At 34.1% G+C, this 27451-nt stretch overlaps 1 protein-coding gene across 4 annotated transcripts in view; it reads right to left on the reverse strand.

The window, feature by feature from the left end:
- Positions 1-27451, reverse strand: part of LOC149564957 (general transcription and DNA repair factor IIH subunit TFB1-3-like) — a 275928-nt gene that overhangs the window by 211921 nt on the left and 36556 nt on the right. For all 4 annotated transcript variants that reach the window (XM_089818484.1, XM_089818486.1, XM_089818483.1 and 1 more), the window contains exons 6-7: positions 21170-21237; positions 20982-21045 (exon numbers count right to left, since the gene is read on the reverse strand). In XM_089818484.1, the coding sequence (XP_089674610.1) occupies positions 20982-21045; positions 21170-21237 (132 nt within the window). The remainder of the gene's footprint in view (positions 1-20981; positions 21046-21169; positions 21238-27451) is intronic.

Raw genomic sequence — 27451 nt, forward strand, 5'->3', positions numbered from 1 at the left:
TAACACACAATTGAAGCAATTTCCATAACTTTAAAAAGCACCACCTTAAGTATAGTCCATATGGTGTCTGGCAAGATCTAGCCCAAAGAACCATAACAAGTTGGTTATCATGGTGTCCACCAAAATCCGGCTCAAAGAACTATTACAACAGGTCTACTGTAATGTCCCCATTTTAGCAGTTGACCAAGTGTGTGTGCGTTAGCCTTGTTCTACATGGTCCCGAGGGCTAACGAAGGGTTTAATGGGATCTTGGAGTGTTTTGGCCTAGTCATTTCCAGTTTGGGCCAAAACGAAGTTGATTTACTCAGTTTCAGGCATACTTACTATTTTTAGTAAGTCGGCAGGACACAGTGCAGGTCAATTTTGGTGATTGGATTCGATACTCCTCGGTGAGAGCTTTCCGATGAGCTATCACTCGCATTATTCGGAGTCCGATTGCTAATACATTTTAATGCCTGAAATTTTATTAAAGTAACGTCTAATTTAATTGTAAAATATTAAAGTGTTACTTTAATATTTATTTTATGGTGATGTGTACCCAAGGGAGACATAAGGGGTATTTTAATATATGTTTTATATTACACATCTTTATCCCACATTGCCCATATGAGTTGAGCGGACCCGTGGGAATAGAATAAAAGGAAGCATTTGTAGCTTCATTAGAGAGGTTGAATATGAGAAGAAATTGGTGTGTGAGTTGCAGCTTTGTTCTTGGCATTTGAGGACGTCTATCCTCTCTTGTAACATTCTAGACGTCATTCCCTTGGGGTTTGGCCTTTGGAATTCTTTCTTATTGGCTTCATTATCAGGCAGTTTAGTTGCATTTCCGGCTACAGGCAGATTTGATATTTTGCTCATATCTTCTTCACTACTTGTCCGACGCTTATGCCGCTTGGAGGGAATGGTATTATTAAGGTAGTGGACTGATTGGAGGACAAAGTATTGTAGCAACAAGTTCGTAAGCATGGGCTGGAGTATTATGACAATATTGCTGAAGTAATTAGTGAGTTGATAAATCTGCCATGTATTTGGTTTTATGAATTCTGGAAATAACATTTTATTAGCAGCAGTTCATTTCCACTTTGCATATTGTTGTAGTTTCTTTCTTGTTTATGTTGTATGATACCAATTCCATGCACGAAACACAACAAACAAATAAACGTTTGATTTCCAGAGTTATAAAGGGTTTTAAGAAGTTGAATGCAAACTGTTTGACATAATTCCTTTCAGCAATTTGGTTTAGTTTTTGGGACATTCAGGGGTGCCCATTACATCTACCATTTGTAAGATCGCCACCTTACAATGGTTACCTTTCGAATGTTTGTGATCATGGTGTCCCTCAAAATCCGGCCCAAAGAACCATGATAACAGGTCTACCATTTGTAAGATCGCCACTTTACAATGGTTAACCTTCTGAATGTCCGTTATCATGGTGTCCGGAAAAATACAACCCAAAGAACCATGAACCACCATAGCTGCTACTAGAGGGTGGAACAAGGATTTACACCTCAAACTTTGCTCTTATAGAGAAGAGCACATTGCAAGGAATTTCACTTAGAACTTCTCCTCACAGAGAAAATATAATCCACAAGGGATTGCATCTCAAAATTTCTCCTTCTGAACAAAGATCCTAGGAAGTCAAGTCCTATAGTTACTTCGTCAAAAAGTCTCTTCACCCAAAGATGCCTATCGAACTCACTTTTGACTTTCTAGTGATAAGTCAATACTTCCTCATGATGCACTCAAGAGTAGGTCCCTCAAGGTCATGCAGTCATACATATGTATTTCTAAACTCCCTCTAAGTATTAATCTTCTAAGCTCTTCTGTTGTCTTCGAAAAAGTGTCATACTCCCTCTTAATGTAAAAGGATACTCATATTCTCAATCATCAAAGATATTTGCTTCAAGAGCCTCACTTTATCCATCTTGATTATCAGGGTCTTTAAAGCTACTGTCATTAGATTGAGTCTGCACAATATTTGGTAACATGTGTAAAGTACCAACCTTCTTTTCCAATAAGAATATCCTCAAACATAAAGGAAATGATCAAGGTTAATAACCCTTATAGTATGTATAGAATTACAAATAAGAGAGAGACTACAAAGAGTAAACAAATGTAAAAGATAAGAGTACTTATCTAAACATGAAGATTCAGAATTGTATTTTTAGATTATTTGAGAATGGAACATCTCCCCTCTAAATAAGGTTCAAGTGGGAATGGAATATTGACTATTATTCCCCCCACAATGTAAAATTTCCACTCATTCTTATATTGTTGAACAATTTTGTATCAAATATGACAACTCCTTTCTAAGTTCCAACTTTCTATTTTCGTCCATTGAAGGTCCAAACATTCACTTAGCTTAACAGTAGAAGCGAACATGTCCTTCCATTTTCTCAACCTTAGAAGAAGTGCCACACTCGCTCTCAATATAATATCAATATCCTCTTTTTGCAAGAACGTACTCAAAGGAAACGATCAAGGCAAATAGCTTTTATAGTACATATACAAATAAGTAAATAAAGATATTTCTCAAGATATAATAATCGAAAAATACTTATCTCTTGTAATCAAAGGATAATATCTTTGAGACAATACTCGATCCACTTTAGTACTTTTAATTTTTCCATATATACATATTTCATTATGTAAAGTTTCTGCAAATATCCTTGGACTGAATATAGACTGAAATCTACCTTCTTTATTTCCTTATAGCTTGCTATGAATAACTTCAGATTATAGCCTTTAATTGAATTAGAGATATAACTCAGAATTCTGTCTTCTATTTCTGCAATTCGAATGAGGGCAGTAATGACTAAAGAGCAGACTTCTATTTGATCGTGCGTGCTCTTAGACTTCATCCTTATCCTCTATAAGTATAGGAGGCAAGGGACATGTCTCTTCCAAAAGTCATTTGCCAAACCTCTAGAAGTTGGCAACTTTCTAAGGGTAATTAAATATTAATTACAAACACAAACAAATGTTGTTAGATTAATACGAATATAACCTCCTAAGGATAGATGCCGATCTTGAAGAAGGAATAATGCAAAGACTTGGTCCTCTACTTATCATGCTATATCAGATCAGTATGCTTAACAAGTTACAGATTTAACACATTATTAAAACGAATATGGAATTGAAAGACATATATGTCCATTACTAGAGATCACAAATTTAGGTTTATATTATCTCACAATAATACAAAATTAAAAATGAATGATTGTAATGATAATACTCAAAATTAATGTTACTATTCTAATAAAAAGTATATGTCCTTTTAACTAATTACATATATATAACTCTTCATCATATATATTCATAAATAAAAACATTAATGCTATGTTTCTAAATTAAATTATATATAATGATAAATACCAAACAAGTATAATGATACCTGATTTTACCTTTCTCCGTCCACGTGTACCTCCGTGGTTATACTATATCAGCTTTGTTTACTTCCCACTTGATTTGCGGTGGGTGCCCTGTACTAACATGGCATGTGAAATTGTTGTCAATACTCTTTGTTCGTATCTCTTGACCATGTACAAACATCTCGGTTTTAAATTTTTATTATCTGCAGCTATTAAAACATCTTCATTGTATATTGTTTGATTGTAACTATGTATGGCTGCTATTATCCATACTTGCCCATTTGCGTATATGTAACATTGTGCGATTCTAATCAGAAGATGATTTTTAACTAAATCCCAACAGTACATGGAAGCTTCCTCAATTAAGTCACTACTTGTAGATAAGGTTTCTTGTCAGGTTCTATTTGGCAAGTCTATTGTTAAACACAGTGTTTTGAAATTGCTTTACAAGAAAGAAGTCCCAAGTTCAATGTCTGTTTTGTTCGCTGTAACAATTCCATCGTTCTTGGCTTGTACGCACATCATCATGCATATTCATCCTATTTCTAAAGATAATATATTGACGATTTTCTTGGTATGCATTGTCTTCTCCTATATACTGACTTCAAACTATTGCTGTGTAATATTTATATATTATTGAAAGCCTCTTATTTATGTTTATTGGGCTCTTATTCACGTGGATAAGAGATACTTGTCTTAGGAAAATGCATCGCCCCCTAAGAATAAATTTGCCTCCACAGCTAAGAGAATAATGTTTCGAGCATTCCAAATAAGGGATCGAAAATTTCTTTAGAGCCAATCTGCTGTTTGTACACACAGCCTGCCACTCCCCGGCTATTGTGCTGACTATTTCACTTGCCACTTCTATTGCATCATCCTTCCTGTTTTATCCCATTCCAATATTATTGTTTTTCTTCCTAAATATTTTTCTTAAAGCTTCCTAGAAAAATAATCTGTCATTTTCATCTCCTTTTCTACATTTGCAGCATGCCTTTGATACCATGTTGAGTAACATGGATCGTATCTGCAAATGTACTAACATTGCCAATGTGATAGATGATTTCCAAATGCAGATTTGAAGACTCATAAATATGAGAGGAGACATGTCTAATGAAGATACATGTCTCTATAGTTAATCATCATTAGTTAATATAAATAACCATATCTATAACTCATCTTTAAGCATATATGTAATATATTATTATATTATAATATAATAATATAAAATGTATAATATATATAATATATATTGTATATATTATATTACATATATAATATATATTATATTACATATATAATATATATTATATATATAAGATATTTATCTTAAAGGTGATTTACCATCAACAAGGTAACTCACGATAAAAACAATCCGACAAAAGCTACAACCTTCACAAATATAATAAGAAATAGTAAAAAGAAAAGAGAGGACCGAGTGTTTATAATTGACAGTGACAAACTAAGAGTGCAATGGCATACGCAACAGATCAGAAGTAGCATCGAGGATATAGAGGATAATAAGAAAGAAATACAAAATACTTAGCGTTGAAGCTGGTAACAAGAAAGGAAGATAGCAATAAGGAATAGGGAACAAAGGACATTGAATCAACTACTAAAAAGCAGTCATCAATGAGAACAAGCTACGTGGCAGAAGTATTATAAGAAACAATAAACAACTACCAATAATTACAAGTCAGGAATAGGCCAAGAAAGTCAAAGATTTGCCACAAATAGCGAACTCAGAAAAACAAACAATGAACTCAGAAAAACAAACAATGATAAAGAGAAAATATAGAGAGATTAATAACAATAACATTAAATATCAATAAACTATAGCAATAAGAATTAAGGAGCAGATATAAGAATTATAAGGGAAGAATATTAATTATTAATAGCAGAAAAATAGAAGACGAAGCAATGATAGACAGAGATAACAATAAAGACAGAGCAGTGATAAACATAGATATCAAACCTGGAAAAAATACGAAGTACTAAAGAGATCACTTTGGTAAGAATAGAAGAAAATATTACTGAGAAGAGAATACTATTTGAGATCAAACTAAAGGCATAAATTATTAATTGCTTTTGTTTCAGACATAACATTGTAGATAAAATTTATCAATCTTTGTTGACAATACTTCAGTTCTTATAGAGACCCATCAAGATGGGTAGATGTAATGTCCCCTTCTCCGCGCTAGGCCTTACTGACACCTTGTTGGTCTATCTCTCCATCCAAATAGGCTAACGGTATTAATATTGAGGATGCCAACCAGTCACAGGAGTTTATTTGGTTTCGTTGGGAAAATATTTAAGTGGAGGAGCTTTTCTATAGTTAAGTCACTTTATTTTATAAAGTGGATTTATAAAGTTACTTTATGACTTAAAGTCATTTTATAACAAAAGTAACTTAAGTGACTAAAAACAAAAATGGCTTTTATCCCATATTGCCTAGCTGTTTGTACTTCCCCTCATATTGAGGTTATAAAAGCAATTAGTTTCCTTGGGATTGACACGATGAGATATGATATTGTTCAAAACACAATAGATTGCTTAAATGTGACAGGATTACTCTCGAGGACGAAACCCCTTGAGACAGTGGAGAAGTTGGACATAGCCCCAGCAACTCATCGAAGGCTTCATTCATAACCAAACGTGGAGCATTACTCAGTGTTTCATCATAGTTGTGGACGGCATTCAAAATTGTGGACGGCATTCAAAAGTAAGTCATTTCACAAATGTATTTAGAGAGATTTTCTGAGCTTAACTAGAGGTATCTGAGTCAACCAGTAGGTGTGTGTTAGTGGCCATTTCTGTTATCAAAGAACAATGAGGTAGTATTAAAAATCGCAGGCAGACCGACTCATAACGTGGGGTTTGGGAGTGTCACTGCTGCACATTCTCACTGCAGAAAGCGAGCAGATAAGAGGCCTGACTTCACGTAGGGGAACAACAAACAGACTGGGGCTAGCACAATAGGAGTAACGAGTCCGTAAGACACCAGAACAATCGGGAGGATTGGAAAGTTTAATACAGTCCTCAAAAGTCTGAACTAAGCGGTTTAGCAACGGACTCTATCCAATGATATGATTTGCGTGAAGAGGTAGGCAATTGAAGGCAACCAGATACCAGTGTTACTTAACCGTGTATTCATTTATGTAAAACGTCCAATCTATGGGTACAAACCAATATAGACATTTCTAAGTATTGTTGAACGTTCCTTATGGAAGGTAACTCAGGTAATTGAACATCCTGTTGTTTGTGTTTAAAAGCATATTACCAATGTTTCGATGGTCACCAATCTAACCATAATTCGAGTTCGATCGGTATTTGCTACTACTATACAGGTTTGGTTTCTTATAGTAGAGGACATTCATGTTTCAATGTTTAGTTTCTTATAAAGAGAACTTAGAGATTAGAGGACATTCTTGATTGAATGTCGGGATTCCAAATTGGGATCCAGAGAGAGATTTCTAGAGAATCTCTTAAAGGCAATATATATTGTAGTGGTCAAACATATGCATATGTCAGAGATAAGAGAGTTGGTTAGAGGTGGGATCTCTACCAAGTAGTGTTACCAGAGATCCCAAAGAGGCCTAAGGAAGACGTTCTTTATATGATAATTACCTAATCGAGATAAAATTCTCACCAAAGGGTTAGCTGGTTTGAGAAGGATCTCTTCTGAAGGATTAGGAAGGGTAGTATGGGTAGTATTTAGATTAATATTTACTTAATCCAATATTTTTAATGTGTTTCACATATAATTTTTCTATATTTACTGACGAATGGTTGCAAGTTACAACATTCAAATTTAGTCCGGGAGGGGACATTACAATTGCATCCATACCTTACAGTATAGTCATTGTACTTGCCAATAACTTAATGCCTTATAGTAAAAGACCGGTTGCCACTGCCAAAGCTGATTTTTCCTTCATTTAAGATTTCCAAGGTAAAAATCTAAGATTCACTTTATTTTTGTAATACCCACTTCTTGAAATAGAACTTATAAAATGATAATAAAAAAATTAAAATATATATAAATAATAAATATCATCTAATATTATCTAATATAATTACAAACTAAATAAATTATATGAAAAGGCCAAATGGCATGCAATGAAGCATGGTGACTCCCTCAACATAAGAATAAATGGGACAGAAGTTAATTTGAAAGCGGGAGGAGGAATGAAGAAAGGAGCAAAAGCAATTAAAGAAGCATCAATAAAGAAGAAAGGAATGGAAAAAAGATAAGGAAGTGGCTCTAGGGAAGCAATGATGAAGAATTGTGACCATTTCAAAGCATGGTAACTGTGAAAAATAATTACTATTATGAAGAGGTTGTCTCCCTAACATTAAAGGATATAAAGGGGAGAAGATTTCATTTGAAGGGAAGATCCAAGGGAGATTAACTTGGGGAATAAGATAATACTTTCAAAGGCAACAACCAAAAGTGGTGACTCAATCCTTATGAAGGTGGTGATGGATTTATTCCAAGCAATGAAGGGGACTTATCAACCATTACTCACCCATACCTCATAAAATCAATCAAGGAAGATCTAACCATTGAGCAATACCATTCATCAAAGAGACCAATGATCACCATTCAAACAAAGGAAGGCAGCAGACTTGATATTTACAATGTGCTTGGGCAACATTTAGAACAATTCCAAAAAAGGGCACTACAATTGCTAGCAAAGCTTTGATCCTGCCAGCTTGCATGGTAAAACTAAGATGATGGTTGACAAAACTTTGCAGTCATAAGAATTTTTTAATTGTAAGTGAGCTGAAAATGCTCTACAAGCCAAAGTTAATAATGGATGGTGTTGTGAGATTTTCACACCACTGCCCCATTGCCAACGGGGACGCCCTCTTTTTTGCTTTGGTAGTAAGAGTAGTGGTCTTAGATGATCTTGGAAACAATTTTCCATTCTCCAAATCTAAGAAATGAGTTTAAGCAACTTTTCCCATTTAAGAGTTAAGAGTCTAGCCTAGAATCCAAGGGTCTCACCTTGACAAGATGGTAGAGAAATGATAAAGAGGAAAGAAAAATCGAAAGCACCATCAAAGGTAACAGCCATGAAAATTGTGATGAGGAACAAATCCAAACGGCATTGATGTTAAGAGTGAAGAATGAAAATTGAGATGAGTTCATATCTTCAAAGGGTTAAAATATGATTGAATCAAGAAGGAGCAAATGAACGAAAGAAGTGAGTGTCAAATTAAATGATTGTGAAGAAGGCATGAAAATTGAGATAAGAATGGACAGAATTTGAGTAGGGAAGTGGAAAAAGAAAGTTCCAGAATTCAGCTTACAGATGAATCTATCTAAAAAGAGAGGTAAGCATGATCACCAAAGTTGTAATTTCCTATAAGATAACTAAGCAAGCTTCGATTTTGTCTGAAAGGGATTAGAAGCATGCTCAATTGAGATCCCTCCCCTTTGGGATAATTTTAAGACCATCTCAATAAGAACCATGGTCAATTGAGATCCCTCTCCTTTAAGATAATCATGAGACCAGGTCAGTAAGAAGCATGCTCAATTGAGATCCCTCCTCTTTGGGATAATCCTAAGAACAGGTGGATTTCCGACTTGGTCTCAAGATTTCAAATTCTGACAGACCTCAAAATCCACCTTTCTAATAAGCCAAAATCTTGAGAAACCCCATAATTCCACACAAGTTTCAGGGCAATCCAAGCAAATATTTCGACTCCAAATTGATAAGGATGATAAAAACTGAAAATGAAAGAAGGAAACCAATCCAAATCTTGGAGATAGGTGATCAAATTGCGATGATGAATAAGGGTCGAAATCAGCTGTTGATGAGTTTTGATCAACTTATGATGCAAATCAGAATGAAAAACCATAAAAATGAGCTTTGAAAGTGGCCTTCACACATGAATTGACAAAATGGAAACCATGCCAAGAAGGGGTAATCCTAGCACTGATCAGAATGTAACCCCCTGTCAAGATTCTAAATACAGACATCCCATAAACTTCCACCCTAGTCTAAGCAAAACTGAGTGACCAAAGGGCAAGATTCTAAAGCAGAATTATAAATGAGGATACAAGGGTCAAAAGTTAGAAGATCAAATGGACTCGATGAAGTCTAAGGGTTTAAAAGATCAAAGTATTAAGAGATAATCACGAGAGGAGGTCAAAACCCAACCACCTCTTAGGATTCATATTCTCGAGAGGCCTTGAAATTTTGCCTTTCTTTCGAAACAAAATCTTGACAACTTGAAAATCCCACCCAAACATAAAGGAGATTTCAATGAAAATTTTCAAGTTTAAGTTGGTTGAAATGATGAAAAATAAAAGCCAGAGACAAAATCAATGATGTTTTGAAGAAAGAAGATTGAAATTTTGAGCAAGAAATAGATTGAAATGGTTTAAATGGAAAAGAACTTTGATCAGCTCAAATTATGAAAATCAACGTTCAAACCAATGAATGGAAGCATTAATGAGAATTGGCATGGCTAGAAGGCAGTTTAAAAGTCAAAATAAAATCAGGAATAATCTTGACATAGAGCAAGAAATGGATTGAAATTAAATCAAAAAGAACTTTGATCAGCTGCAGTACGAAAAATCAACGCTCAAATCAAAAAATGGAAGCATGAAATGAGGATTGGCAAGGCTAGAAGGCAGTTTAAAAGTCAAAATAAAATCAGGAACAATACTAACATAGGGTCGGATTCCAAACACAAGAATGCCGCCCTTATGTTAATGTATAGCATCAGAAGAAGTAATGATGCTCGTCTGATATATACAAATCTGTATTTAGTTTCTCAGATAAATGTTCATTATTGATTTATATATGTGTGTGTGTGTGTGTGTGTGTGTGTGTGTGTTTAGATTGTCAAACATGTAATGACATTATCAGCAGATAGAAATATAGACAGACTGTATTATATCTGCAATCTTTATTGTATCGGCAATGTTGTATCAGTGAACCTTATATCGGCAGTGCCGGAATATATTACCGATGGCTTTGTGTATATTACACTAACAAATAGTTGTTAGTCATGCCACCATAGAGGCATGACTCTTCATGGCTGAAGGCCACGTAGAGTCATGACTCTACAGGGATCATGACCCTTCACCATTATATAGATGGATAGGCAGATCGCTGAGGATAACAATCAATACAAGGCATTATAAGTCCCAGCAATCTGCACTATCATCACACGATCATCCTCAACCTTCTCCTCTGCTCTCTTTGCTGAAAGACTGTTATTATATTCACTCTACAGTACGGGTTATTAACAGTCATCATTAGAAGATCATTGTCATCTCAGCAATCACAGAACAGTCACCATTTGAAGATCAAATCGGTTCTGCAATCATACAACTAAGAGTATCTATTGTTATTTAGTGTAATAGTTTTGTCTTTCAGAGATCTATAAAAACTAACATGTTATCAGAGCCATTATGATAAAAAAAGCTATTACTTAGAATTAAAATCTAAAGTCTCAGATTTACAAAAGCTAAATTATATTATTAAATCAAAATGGTGAATCATGTAAGACTAGAAGATAGGCTTGAGGGTGCAACAAATTTATCATCATGGAAAATTAGAGTAATGATAATATTAAGAGAAATGGAATTAGAGGAGTATATTGAAACAAATATATCCATGCCTAAAAATGATCCAGAGAAAGTAAAATGGAAAAGACACAATAACAAAGCAATGAAAATTATAATATATTCTGTAAAAAGATAATATTCTTCCATCCATATCCAGTCTCAAGACTGCATTTGAGATGTTCTCCACTATAAGAGATACATTTGAAATCAACAATACTAGTAGATTATTAACCCTAAAACAAGATCTACTATATATAAAGATGAAAAATGGAGAATCTATTACATCCTACTTTCTAAGGATTTCTGAATTAAAAGATCAATTTGCAACAATGGAAAATCAAGTTGATGGCAAAGAACTCAGCATGATAGCACTAAGGGGTCTTCCTCTATCGTGGGAAACATTTATTCGAGGTTTAAGCTCTCGACCCGAACTCCCTAAATTTGATTTATTAAAGAATGAATGCACACAAGAAGAATCGAGATTAGTCTCAAGAGGACTAAGTACAAATTAAGAAGGAGACATTCAAGCACTCCATGTAAATTCAAACAAGAAAAGAAAACTCAAACATAACAAAAGGGAATCTAACAAATCATATAAGCAACGTGATTGGTCCAAAGTTAGATGTTTCGAATGTGAAAAAATTGGTCACTCCCATAACTTCTGCCCTGAAAAGAAAAGAATTCAAGCAGTCTTAGCAGAAATCAAAGGAGAGGAAGTAGAGAAAGAAAGAGAAAACTATGCTTTTTACTTAGCCCTTTCAAGTGAATTAAATTCAAACCACAACACTTGGATTATAGATAGTGAAGCATCTCGGCACATCACCAGTTTTAAAGACAATTTTGAAACTTACTCAAAACAATCCTCAGAAGAAGTTAACATTGGAGATAACTCTACTCATGCTATCAAAAGGATTGGTTCTTGCTCAATTTACCTAAATTCGGGACTCTATAACTCAAAAATGTTTTATATGTACCAGGAATAAAAAGAAACCTGGTCTCTATTTCTGGTCTTGCTGATCAAGGATTCATAATCACTTTCAAATAGGACAAAGTTCTCTCTTAGCCAAAGAACTCTAATATCAAGAAAGCCATTTCCATCGGATTTAGAGATGGAAGTCTATATAATCTTTGTAATAATCAAAACCTAGCTCTTAGTCATGAAACTGCAAATTTAACCGAAATTTGGCATAGGAGGCTAGGTCAACTTCACTATCATGCATTATTATCCATAGGAAAAATTGTAAAAGGTTTACCTAGTCTCAAAACTAATCACTTAAGTATTTGCAAAGGATGTGCTTTAGGCAAAAATACTAAGCAATCATTTCTTAAAAGTGTTCACAAATCAAAATCCATTCTTGAACTGATCCACACTGCTCTTTGCAGTCCTATGTCTGTACCTTCTCTTAATGGGTGCCTCTCTTATGTAATTTTTATTGATGATTACTCTAGAAGAAATTGAATCCACTTTCAGAAACAGAAAGAATCAGCTGAAGTTTTATCAAAATTCAAAGAGTTCAAAGCCGTAATTGAAAATCAATCAAGACAGAAAATAAAAATTCTAAGGTCAGACAATGGAGGTGAATACATCTCTGATATTTTTAAGAACTTTTGCATTGCTGTTAGGATTAATAGGGAGTTTTTTGTACCCTATAATCCTCAACAGAATGAAGTTGCTAAACGTAAAAATAGATCAAATGTTGAATCAGCCAGAGCAATGATGCATGATCAAAACCTTCATACTTCCTTCTAAGCTGAAGCATCTAACACTGCAGTCTACATTCAAAACAGATGTCCACACTCAGTATTAAAGAACACCACTCTAAAAGAAGTACTTACGGGCATTAAACCTAATCTAAGTCATCTAAGAATATGTGGAAGTCCTGTTTATATCCACATTCCTAAAGAGAAAATAACAAACTAGAACCATCCGGAAAGAAGGGGATACTTATTGGATACAGTGAAACAACAAAAGGATACAGGGTCTTCATTCCAAGTCAAAGAACAATTGAGATTAGCAGAGATGTGAAATTTGAAGAAGATATCACCTTTAATATTCCTAGAAACATTGATGAATCCATTACTGAATCTATTCCTAAAGTAGATGAAAATCACCAAGCAGAAATTGAGAGGGAGAATGATATTGAACCATCCTCTTCCACTATGTCTAATCATGAAGATTTTGAAAATGTCAACAATAAAAAGAGGCCACTTAGGAAAATGATAGAAGAAAATCAGGTTGAACCTAATGAAGTGATTCAAGAAAGTAAACGAACGAGAAATCAATTATGTTATGTTGCATTATTCACTGAACTTATAAAAACTAAACCTTCTAATGTTAAAGAAGCACTTTTAAATCAGTCTTGGAAAGAAGCAATGATTGAAGAAAATAACTCTATACTAAAAAATGATGTATGGGATATTGTACCAAGACCTAAAAACAAATCCGTTGTTTCTTCAAAATGGTTGTTTAAAATTAAGCATGCCTCTGATGGCAGCATTGAAAAGTACAAAGCCAAGTTTGTAGCCTGGGGTTTCTCACAGAAAGAAGGCATTGATTATGAAGAAACATTTGCACCAGTCGCTAGATATACTTCAATTAGAACCATCTTGGATATTGCAGCATCCAAGGAATGGAAGGTATATCAAATGGATGTCAAAACAACATTCCTAAATGGCAAAATTGAAGAAGTTTATATCGAGCAACCAGAAGGATTCAACACTCATGACAGCAAAACTCGCATTTGTAAATTAAAAAAAGCTCTTTGTGGTTTCAAACAGGCTCCCAGAGCGTGGTATGAAAGGATAGACAACTATCTAATGAAGTTAGGATATTCTAAAAATAAAGTTGATCCTAACTTATACTTCAAAATATATGGTGATGATATGATTATTCTTGTGTTATATGTTGATAATTTGTTAATAACAGGTGAAGAACATCTCATAAAGAAATGCAAACAAGAACTTGCAACAGAGTTTGAAATGAAAAACCTAGGTCTACTTCACTACTTTCTTGGATTAGAAGTCTGACAATAGGATAACTACATTCTTTTGAATCAAGGAAATCGACATTTTAACAAAATTTGTAATGATGGAATGTAAACCAGCTTCCACTCCTATGGAAGTCAATCTACACAAATTGAAAGATGATATGATCAAATCAAAACCTACAAATTCTACTTACTACAGGCAGATTATTGGATCTTTAATGTATTTGGTAAATACTCGTCCTGACATATGTTATGCTACTAACACCTTGAGTCAGTTTATGTGTGCACCAAAGAAGATACATCTACATGCAGCTAAATATATTTTGCGATATCTAAAGGGTACTATTGGCATGGAAATCAAATATGATAAAGTCAACATCAAACTTCATGGATATTCTAATTCCGGTTGGGCATGCAGGCCTACTGAACGTATGAGTACTTCTAGATGTTGCTTCAGTCTAGGATCTGGTATGGTTTCTCGGTTCAGCTGAAAACAGTCTTCAATTGCATTAAGTTCTACCAAAGGAGAATACATTGCATCTTCCTTGGGTGCTAGAGAAGCGGTATGGCTACGGAAGTTGTTAGCATATTTGTTCAAAAGACTTTTGAAGCCCACTGTGATTCATTGTGATAGTCAAAGTTGCATCAAGCTTTCAACGAGTCCGGTTTTCCAAAATCGATCCAAACATATTGAAATTCCTTACCACTACATTTGAGATATGGTGAATCAAGAAATCATTCAACTGGGGTACATTAGTACTAATGAGCAAACAGCTGATATATTTACTGAGCCTCTTGCTAAAGTGAAGTTTAAATACTTCAGAGAAAAACTTGGTAGATTAATTTGTAATATTGAATATTGAATTTAAATTTTCAATTCGTGTGAGTTTACGCTTCTATTGTTGTTTAGTCGCATCAGATATGTAATGAGAGGTGACAATCTTTCATGGACATATTTATTCAGAAGGTAATTGTTTGTAAGTTGACGATCTTGCAAATGATAGGCCTATTATCATGGACATCTCTAGATATTGTTTCGGACAATTAGAGATCATAGATAACAAACCCATTATGTTACCATGGACATCTCTAGATATTGTCTTGGACAATTAGAGATCATGAGCAACGAATTTATTTTGTTATTATGGACATCTCTAGATATTGTTTCGAACAATTAGAGATCATAGATAACATATTCATTATGATTACTCTAGATATTGTTTCAGACAATTAGAGATCATAATGTACGTTATGATAGTGTTCATAGCATGGTGATTTTTATTATTTGACCAGTCACTGTTTCAAAGTGTTAAGATCAGATAAAGTGTTCAGATATTCTATTCTGAAATCTAAACGTGTATTACTTCTCCCTTGCTAAGAGGGAGTGTTAATGTAGAGCATCAGTAGAAGTAATGATGCTCATCTGATATATACAAATCTGCATTTAGTTTCTCAGATAAATGTTCATTATTGTTACTTATATGTGTGTGTGTGTGTTTAGATTAACAGACATGTAATGACATTATCGGCAGATAGAAATATAGACAGACTGTATTATATCTGCAATCTTTATTGTATCGGCAATGTTGTATCAGCGAACCTTATATCGGCAGTGTGGGAATATATTACCGATGGCTTTGTGTATATTACACTAAAAAATAGTTGTTAGTCATGCCACTGTAGAGGCATGACTCTTCGTGGCCAAAGGCCACATAGAGTCATGACTCTATGGGGGTCGTGACCCTTCACCATTATATAAATGGATAGGCAGATCGCTGAGGATAACAATCAATACAAGGCATTATAAGTCCCAGCGATCTGCACTATCATCACAGGATCATTCTCAACCTTCTCCTCTGCACTCTTTGCTGAAAGACTATTATTATATTCACTCTACAGTACGGGTTATTAGCAGTCATCATTGGAAGATCATTGTCATCTCAGCAATCACAGAACAGTCTCCATTTGAAGATCAAATCGGTTCCGCAGTCATACAACTAAGAGTCTCTATTGTTATTTACTGTAATAGTTTTGTCTATCAGAGATCTATAAAAACTAACAGAATGCAGATTGCACAATGATAAAGAGGCAAGGAAAATGCTCCATCCTGACCCCTGATTTCAGCCCTTTGTTCCTAGACAGGTTAGAACTCCACAATGCTTCTCTTTACAAATTTGGCCATTTTGAAATGCAACTAAGGTACTGCCCATGAAAGTCGGATCTGAAATTGGCTAAAAAACTCAGAAAACAAGAAAAAACAGTATATAAATCAGGTTGAAATGTGGAGCTAATAGATTTTCAATTTTTCATATAAAGCTTACATGGGTACAACTTCAATAATCAAGTCAAATTTGTCACAGGAGTGCCTTAGTCTATTTCTTAATCATTTTTGCAAACTTAACATAAGATTGTTTTTCTCCTTTGTTTTGCAAGGTAATTTTCTTTTAAAAGGAGATGCTTAGAGAACAAAAGATGTTGGCAATGTCAAGCTCAAGGACTTTAAGCAAGAATTCACAAATGACCAACCTTCCATCAAAGAAACTCAGGCTCAAAACTTCGAACAAGAAGGTGGCTCAAGGTCAGATAATCAAAGTGTTATTTGAAGAACAAATTTGGCACAAGAAAAATCAAGGTCTACACAAGTAGAGAAAATTATCAGAACTTGAATTTCATTCAGAAATCCAAGCTCACTTAGAAAGATCCAACTATGTGAAAGACTCGATCACTAAAAGAAGATTAAGGACAAGGCATTGAAAGAGATATTCAAGCTTGCGAGTAAAAGCAAGTTCAAAATCATGGCAATGAGACAACTTCAAACAATTTCCAAAAACAAGGATGAAAAGTTCATGAAGATGAAACACTTTACATGCCATCACCATCAGGCTAAAACTGGAAAATTTCGAGCATCAATATATATTTTCTCACCATCAAGAAATATTTATCAAATCTATAAGGCAAGCATGTTGAAGTGGTGCCCACTCATTTTCAACCAATCAAAAGGCTCCAGTTACGCATGTCCAAGCACAGTCAGTCAGACTGTACATGTGGAGTCCACATCATGCTTCTACCTAATCCACTTTGTTATCGGTTCTCAAAAGCATTGTAATTTTCTTATTGGCCAACACAGTAGTACCATGATAATTTGGATGAACATTTAATGATTGTAGAACTTGGGTATGTTAGGGCTTTGTTGGCTAAATCTCAGTCCTTAATCTTGAATTGATCTTGGCCCTTATTATAATTGAACAGCCATAAAAGGCCAAGGTGTACTCATTTGTGTTTTATTAGAGAGAAGATTAGATTTAGAAGTAAACTAGAGTAGGAGGAAACTTAGAGAAATTGTTGTCATAATGCTATCAAAGTAATTATTAATTCATTGTTGGTCTTCATGGTGGATTACTTGTGTTGCTTTGGAGTATTGCATGGTTTCTACATTTCCTCACTTAGAGTAGAGTATTGCATGCTTTGGAATATTGCACGGTTTCTACATTTCCTATGTGTTTAGTTGAATGGTAGATATTTTGGATGTACCTTTGATGAACTTGCTTAGACCAAACCACTAGCTGCTTGTTGATCATAGGTTTGCCTCTCATAGTCAAATGGCATATTATAAACTCAACTTTGATTATTGTTTACACATTGATATGCATCAATGGATGGTGTTAATGGAATGGTGGTAATTTGAGCATCTTACATTTACCTTTTAAAGAGCGCACTAACTTAATTGATGTTCATGGCACAACTAAATCTAGTAGAGTGACAAAGACATCCACACATTTCTTGCATTCTAGGAGTCGATTAGCTTTCTAAACACTTTCTCTTACAGTTATGTTGGTTAGAGGAAGTTGGAGTTGATATTCACTGAATGAACAAGATATGTGCCTTTGTGATAATTATCATGTCACTAAATCCACAATAAGAAGGAACCTTGAGGTTGTCTCATTTGATCACAAAATCCAGATACACTATTTAGCATATGAGCATCATTATTCAAGAGAGAGTTGAAGATTTAGTGTTTCAATTGTAATACTCAATTTTTGATTCTATATGTTGCAGTCGAGCAAAACTCGTATCATTATTCAAAAGAGAGTTTGAGATTCAGTGTTTCAATTGAAATACTAAATATTTAATTTTGCATGTTGTAGTCAAACAAAACTCACATCAATATGATGATTAGAGCAAATTCAGTATGTAAAGACATTGGCGAGCATATGGAGAAAGACTTACAAAGGTGAATGCAAAATAAACAGTTTGGAACACAAAAGAATATGATAGGTTTTGAAAAGCATTGAAAAAGTCAATTGGACAATAAACAAAGGTTAAGAAGAGGATAGGTGGATAGAGGTCCCTGCAATATTCATTTGAAGTTCAAGTTCATTGATGTATACGATACTGATGACAAGGAAAGAAAGCAGCCTGATTGAGTATGATGTAATGTCCCTTATTAGGACCTAATTTGCTACAATCCCTAATGAGGTATGAATTAACACCTTGTTCAAGAGCAGTGATATTTGATATATAGGTAACTCTTTTTATTTTATATCTACTGAGATTGCAATTCTTCTTAAATCAAATTATCCTTTTCTTTCATGTGTAACATTTGATTGAATATATTTATCCTATTTGGGGAAAGAAATCTGCGAATGTGTAAATATAAAAAAAAAAAATTTAAAATCATTATTTGGGTTACAGATCACAGAGAGCATTGGCAAAAAGATAAGCAATTACTTATGCAAACAATTAGTCCAAGTTGTTGAGATTAAAGAAGCATAAGAACAAACTGAAAAACTCAAAGTTATGCTCCTAAATCTGAAATATATATTCCCCAAAATAGGGCAGAGAGTGAACACGCAGAGATTGCAAAATCTATTGTTCAACCACGCAATGGAAAACTAATTCAATGGAGATAATATCAAGATAAAGCTGGAGTATGCAAGTTATCATCTTGCTTTGTATTCAAAACTGAAACAAACTATTACAGAAGGAAATCTAAAAATGAACTTCAACAACTAACAACTACTACTGGTGTTTACAAACAAAAGTTGCAGCAATACAGGGCTGCATATAAACTAACTTTGCCTGGAGCAATCATTGCTCAACAGAGCAATACAAATTAACAAACTACTGATGTAACTTCTCTGCTGAAACAGAGTACAAAAAACATTTTGTTTGCGGCTGCAAATACAGAGTACAGAACAGCACAACTGCTGTTGTCTTTTTCTCACACTTCGTTGCTGAGGAGGGGCTAGAACTTGGGGGGAAAAAAAATGGAAAAAACAAAATAGCAAGTAGTTGAACAAATGGATCGTTAACCCTCAAGAGTGTCCAAACACAAATATAGAAATAAAGAAATGGGTGTTAGAGAAATTCAGAACTGTCACGTGGACAAATCTGATAGGCAGGAAGAAGGCCTATTACATGAAAGAATTTAATCATACATGGGGACACGGGAATAAAGAATATTTGGAATCAGCAGTTAAAGGAAAAGCCAAAAATTTAATTGCTCAATTAAGAACCAGCTCTCATCATTTGCGATGTGAAACTAGTAGATGGAAGGTCCCTAAAGAAGGGTGGGAAGAAAGAATCTGTACTTACTGCAGCAAAGAAGTGGTGGAAACAGAATGGCACTTTATCAAAGAGAGTGTTGCATATGAAGATATTCGCATCAAGTACAAGAATAGCCTACAAAGGAGCAGCCTGAACTTTTTGAAGAGGTAAGATTACACAAGACAGCTAGCTTCCTAATATGGTCCACAACAAAAGGAACAACCTTGAGAAATTACAGCAGGCTTCTTAACTGGCCTTTTGATCTGCTAGACCAGCAGTCTTGTGGACATCATTACCTTTCATTCATTCATTCAACCCCCTACTTATTATTACTTGTTGCTGCTTCGAAACTTAATTCCAAGCAATTAGAGCAGCTTCAATAACTTGATTGCTAAGTTAGGGAAAGAATAAGATTTACTGAGCAGCTCTTAATGTTGAGCTGCTGACGGCAACAGGTAACTGCTGGAGGTTCCTGGAGAGCTGCTGACAACAGCTGACAGATTATGCCAAAAAGAATAAGCTGCTGGAAGCTCCTGGCAATTAATGAGCAGCTCTGTGGTGTCGCTCAGTGCTCAAACAAACAGATTTGTTTTACAAATCCCAGCACAAGCTGCATCACAAATGCTTGTAGTTATAATGAACCAAGTCATAATGTTATTGCTCTCAATGAAGAGTAATAAGATGTATTTTGAGTTTGCATGCATGTTACTTTATTTAAACACTGACTACTAGTCTATTTTGAACATATGGTATAGTACTGCATAACATTTTCATTTAGCATTTGACATTTGGTATTGAATTATCAGCAGTATTTTGTCATTAATACTCTATAATCCATAGATACTGCAGTTAATTCTGTCTAATTGACAGAGGAATTTTATTGTATTTTATGTTTTTATGGCTTCACCCAGCACATAAATCCTGGGGTAAAAATATATCAAGGAACTGTTGTACCTGATCCCCATACAAGTCCACAGACAGAAGCAGGACTGCAGCTTAGGGTAAATCATGATTTTGGAATCTTATTTAGATCCCCAACTTCTTAATAATTATAACTTAGATTCTTAGTCTTCCTCTGTGGATTTATAATTTATCTGCCCACTAAAAATGACATGTACCAGTCAGCACTAATTTTCTGACAGCTGACACAGATGTAAAATCTAACATAAAAATAAATCTCCCAAACTTCAGCACTATTGTCTAGAAGAACATTTGGGCAGGATGACACAACACTTAACACGCCTCTCTAATTACCCATGCTGGTGAAAAGATTCATAAATATGTCATTTGTACTTTTGTCATATTAGTGTCTTTTAAAGCATATTGTACCCAATTAGACAATAATGCAAATCCAACTTATGTAAGTGCATGTTTGAATATACCACATATAACATACATGAATCATTGAATATCACAGGGAAAATAAAGCAAAGCAAATAAATAGAAAAATAGCTCACAAATGTAACACAAAAGCATAAGAAAATTATAACATACCCACAAGATCTCGGCAGACATTTCGGTCCTGGAAATTGTCGAATTCAAAGATAAAACCACCTCCCTAAGAAATAACACAAATATGACATTCAGATATTTGCCTAGAACATAACCACACAACTCCACTTAGATAATATCAATCAATTTCTACATTGAGTTATCAACAAGGCCTTTCACAAAGGTTCAACCTTTAGTGCCAGATCCTGAATGAGGTTCAAAAGTGCTGTGTTTGAACCTTCTTTGCTGAACTTGTGACCTGAAAAGTTTGCAAATTAGTTAACAAATTGAGTCAGACAAACAACTTTGACTTCCATTTTACACTGACTAAAATATTAGAGGTCTCGCATACAGTATTTAAATACATCCTTTTACAAATGATGTCAAGATCAATGTTATCTGTGCACCTAAATTATCATGTATGTGCAGCGACACTTAGTTGAGAATTCAATTATACAGAGATAAATCTATAATAATAGTATATACACATTAAATTCTCCAGTTTATTTTAGTAATCTCTTTTGTCAATTCTTTGTGATTAAAGATTTATAACAGGACAATTACCCCAGTGAGAAAAATGTCAGATGATTAACAAAACAATACAAGCAACTTCCTCTAGACAAAATAGTAGGATTCCATAAGACAGCTCATCAAACATGCTCCAAAAAGTCAAAACAGCAGTATATGAATGGAAAGAAAAACATACCTGTTAGCAAGAAAAGCATCATAAGTACACGTTAGAATCAAGGAAAACCAGCATTTATCAATACTACTAAGAGCCAACTTTTATTATCTTACTTTTATTTGTTTCTAGATAGACATCTAATTTTGAAGTTGTGCTTTCCATCAACCAAAATGGTATTAAAATCAAAATGTCAGAACCTATTAGAATCAAAGTAAACGAAATTGGCGTATTGATTAATTTCATGTTATTGATCGAACTGTTGGAACTATTAGTTTTTTAGAGGTCTGCTACAAATGTATTCACATTGCCATGTTTTTGGTATATGTTTTCCAAATGGCAGCAACCTCTTATATATATAAGAAAGTGAGTAAAGAATAGACATGTCCCATGAAGGGACATGTCTGTTCGTTAACATAATCACAATCTTATAATTAATTTTATATATATATATATATATATATATATATATATATATATATCTGAGTGAAGCTACAAAACATCAACACTCCCTCTTAGCTAGGGAGAATAAACACATGACATGTATTACACCATTAGTAATATTATGGCAAAAAAAAAAAACTTTGATCATATGATATCTATCATTTTGATATCATAGTTGATATTACAAGTATTGGCCTCCCAAAATATCAAAGATATTCACCAAGTACTCAAAAGGTTTTGATACCACATCTGATATCAAGAGTATTGGCCTCCCAGAATATCGACATCCGATATTCATCAAGTACTCAAATAAGGTGTGATATCACATTTGACATCACGAGTATTGGTCTCCCAGAATATCATAAGATATTCACCAATTACTCAAAATAAGGTTTGATATCACATATGATATCAAGAGTATTGGCCTCCCAGAATATCAAAGATATTCACCAAATACCTTTGAGTAATGGCCTCCCAGAATGTTAAGATGCAAGACATTCACCATATACTCAATTTGTTTGATCTCATAATACAAGTTATTGTAAAATCATCACCTTACAATAACTTCTGCAAATACAAGTGACATCATTTGGAAATCGTCACTTCCTCATGATGTACACAAGAGATAGGCCCATTAAAATCACATAGGAGGCATATTCATGAATCATTGTCCTCTTGTCTGCTAGAATTTATTGATCACGATGAATCATCACAACATGATTTACTCCCTCTTAATCAATATGATCAAAATTACCGAAGGTTGACTAAATCATATCATCTATTTGCACCCTCTCTTTCAAGGTTGCCTGAAATATCAGTTTCCCTCTCAATCTCAATCTCCCTCTGCCTGCAACAACATTCTCAAAAGAAAAGATCAAGGCATGTAGCTTTTACAATACTTTTACAATACAAATAAGAGAGATACTATTATAATACTCAAGAATAATAATAATATTTAGCTTTAATAATGATAAGGTATTAACAAATATTATCATCTCTATTCTCAAAAACAATATTACTATCCCTTATCATTCAAGATATAATTTAATAATCAGTATTATTATAAACTTTATTTCTTTTTATATTCCTGATAATAATATTAGAAATTTCTCTCATAATAATATTATCATGAATATTAGTAGAATTTTATAAACATGTTATTTAGATTTATAATCATTCAACTAAATAAAACATACTTACCTTCTACCTTTTCTCATAGTAGCACGTAGGATATCATGTCAAAACTCATCTCCATTCTTTATGGGATCAAGTGGATTGGTGTATTATCATCTTAGGACTTCCTACACATGGCCGTAATCTACTTTCAACAAGAATTATATACATCTGCATATCTGTAATCTGCTAATGCTTGCATATTGTCGTATAGAGTTTATGAGACAAATATCATGTATGCTTTCTAACTATTGCAATTAGCCATGGGAGGGGGAAATTGAGGTAGTCACCATTGAGAGAATGGTGATGAGGTCACCTTTGAAGCACGTCACCAATTGCTGTTACTGTGGAGTCTCCACGGAGCCAAAGGGAAATGACGAGGACTATTTTTGGACTGGTAGTCAACCATTTATTTTTTAATTACTCCTTTTTATTAAGCTGACAAAGCATCTACGTGGGATATTGTGATTTAATTAGACAACTCACCGATGATGTGAAGTCGGTGCTTTTGTTTTAATGCGATTTCTGAGCATTTCAAGATGTATGTCAGTATATCAATGTTTATCAATGTTAATTGCACACTGCCGACATTTCCTCCATACCACACTTCTGAATATACATTGTATGCGGATGATATAAGTTTGGTGAAGTCGACTATTCCTTTTATCCACTCAATCTATTCTATATCGATTGGCTGTCTGATATACTTAATCACTGGTTTAGGAATTTCGTGATTTAAATGTCTAAGAAACTCATCTGATCTGGAAGGCACAACTGTATGCCAAAGCAGAGAGTGCAATTTTAACAGCCCACAAAAATGAGCATAAGTCTCAGTCCCTCACCTTCATGGTAGCACTGTTATTTTCCGGACATAGTGTCCAATGCAAATGACACCGTGTCAGATTTATCTTTCTATCATCCGTCCTCTCTGATTTGATTTTCATTGTACGTTGGTGCCAGTAGTAATAACAGGTTTCTCCATACAGATCGATTTGTATAAGTTTTGCAGAATATGCTTCTGATTTATGATTTATCTTTTATGTATTATATCTTATTAGTTAAGTCTCACAGGCTGGTAGGTAACCCTCTCTGATACCATGTTAGTTTTTTTAGAGGTCTGTTACAAATGTATTCGCATTGCCATGTTTTTGGTATATGTTTTCCAAACGGCAGCGACCTCTTATATATATAAGAAAGTGAGTAAAGAATAGACATCATGTCCCATGAAGGGACATGTCTATTCGTTAACATAATAACAATCTTGTAATTAATTTTATATATATTATCTCATATATATATATATATATATATATATATATATATATATATATATATATATATATATATATATATATATATATATATATGCTACAATTTATCCGAGTGAAGCTACAAAACATCAACAGCAACTCAATGCCACAATGTCAAATTTTGCTCTAGTCCTTTACCTTTTATATTTGTTGACCCTAATTAGCCTGCATATTATAAGCAATCTGAGATATCTTAAGTGGATCTCCCTCGGTCAAAATCACTTGCAAGTTATCCGCTGTTATTCCCCATCTGCACATAAAATGTTGTGATTCCCAAATTTCCAAAAGGTGTTTAAGTGTGTGGGTTGGAAGCTAAAAAGTAAAATGTCTATTTTTGTGCAAAGTGTCAAAGAAGTTGTAATTTCCCCACCAAGTGTGCCTTGCTGCCACCCCCTTCCTTTGTTCCTTATTAGGGTAGCAAACATCTCCATTCAACATGCTATTACCCCATTCTCCACTTCCATTTTATTTTTTCTTTATAATCATTCGCCCATTAGACTTCCCTCTCCATAGAGAGCAATCACAAGGTAGTCCTGAAACCTTATCCCCAAAGTTTCCAACTACATTTCTTCATCAAGATCCCTTGCTTAAACTTCGCTCCATTTTCTACCTTAATGCTATAACGTCCTTGTCACCCCAAACCCCCAAAGTCAAACACTACCCTTGTTATAAACTAAAACGCCTACCTACTCACTTAAACACTCGAAGAACCATTTATGACGACTATTGATGTCATCACCATTCAGACGAGTGTTTCTCTTCCTCAAAAAATGCGGTTTGTCAAAATTAACATGGATTTTTCTGTAATTTGCAACAGTAAAGGTAAAAACAGTCTAAGAGAACAAAGTCAACCTAATGGGATTCTATAACAACAAACCTTAACTATTTAGGGACCAAAAACATATTCCAAACATAAGGGCAGAGATTTATAAGGACAAAAGAAAGAAAAGAAAGTTATCCTAATCAGTGATATAGTTATTATCATAGAAGTAGACATGCAAAAACAAACCAATTAATCGTGAATCCTAGAGCCAGCCGATTTATTACCTGAAAAACTTTGATTCGTGAAAAAAAAAGGTTGACCCGATTTTCAATGACCTTTATGCTTTTAAAGTGCATTAAAATCATGTTAACCTCCCTAACATGGCAAAAAAATGTAAAAAATAGTGCATAAACCTATGAAACCCTAGGGAAAACTCACAAAATTGATGAACCACTCAAAAATAGGGTTGATCCATGAGGCAAGCAAAGTCAATGTGGAATAGGTGTGGAAACAGTTTTTTATTTATCCCTTTGGTTTTCTTTATGACCTCTAAAAAATCCTAAACAAAGGAGCAATAGCAATGGCAATCAGCCAATCAGCCAAATCCTAAGATGGTTTCAAAAATCCTAAGATGGTAGGGTGGCATGCAATATAGTGTTAAGACGACTGATGAAATAGCTCTAAATTGTAGTTTCAATGTAACCAGAGCCCTCTACACACCTTGCCCCATGGATTTTGATGCAATCAAATATAAATATTATAATACACTGTTTTAAAATTATAACTTATGTGCACAATTATAGATGGTTCTTTAACAGGGTAGCAAAAAGCCTCTATAGTCTATAATCAATATTACAAAGTGGTCTTAAAATTTAAGTTATAATCTATGTTACCCCAAGTTTCGGGGATGAGGGGACGGGGGGATGGGGGGATGGGGAAACGGGTTTCCAGGACCGTTTTTTTTTTTTTTTGCCAAAACGGGGGACAGCAGGGGACGGCTATATATATATATATATAACCCCATTTGCTTTCTTCTGCAAGTCACATGTTTAACTGTTTGAAAGCTGGAAGTTGAAGGGAGTATATGTAAACACTGTACATTCAGCAGCCATGTTCAGCGGTCACAAACGCGGGAGCTTTAATAGTGCTTGCAGCAGCCGCAGAAGTAGTAGAAATTCAAGGGATGCCAAGCTTGCTTGGGCTGCTCAACAGCAGGGAACCTCTTGTAGTAGTAGTACTGAAAATGATGCTTTGTATTTCGGCTCATATGCCCATGTTGGAATTCATGAAAAAATGATCAAGGTGAGCTTTCTCGTCCAGCTATTTATTGCTGAGTTTATATATATATATATATATATATATATATATATATATATATATATATCTGAATTTTCAAATATATTCGTCAATTCTACATTCATCACAGCAACATAGTTTAAAATTATCAATTCCATTCATCAAATAATGATTCATCAATGATCATAGAGCATAGCAAACAGCATTAATCGAATCATCATTTTCAATCATCATCTAAGTACTTAAAATACCATTAGTACATAATGAAATGAATCAAATAAGAGAATGAAAAACATCAACTCTCAATAAAATGGAAACATTGAAAAGATAAAGACTCAAACTTTAAAGTTTTAAACTTTTAAAGTATCAACTACAGTCTATCAAAGATCATATTGATATATAATCATTCCATCAATGTATCGACTATCAATGATCCTATAATGTCAAGACAAAACACTCCAAAGTCAGAAACATCAAAGTCAAAATGAAAACAAAGATACTATGGCAGCTGCCCCTAATCATCCATATCAAAGTCACTATCACTATCATCCCAAGCCTCAAAATGAAAACACAGATACTATGACAACTGCCCCTAATCATTCATTTTATTAAAAAAATTGACTTCCACAAGTCTGGGCCCGTAGATGACTAGAAATTTGGAAAATCATTTTTTTAATAGTTTTATTGAGTTTAATAAATTTTAATAGGAAACATTTTATGCAATCCCTAGGACACTTTTATTTTATCAATGTATAAAATATGTACATATAGCATTAGAACTCCACAGCCAGCTCAAAGTCGTTAG

This window comes from Cupressus sempervirens, chromosome 3 (genome assembly GCF_028749045.1).
Source record: "Cupressus sempervirens isolate cs-2001-9-10 chromosome 3, ASM2874904v1, whole genome shotgun sequence".
In the NCBI taxonomy this organism is placed as follows: Eukaryota; Viridiplantae; Streptophyta; class Pinopsida; order Cupressales; family Cupressaceae; genus Cupressus; species Cupressus sempervirens.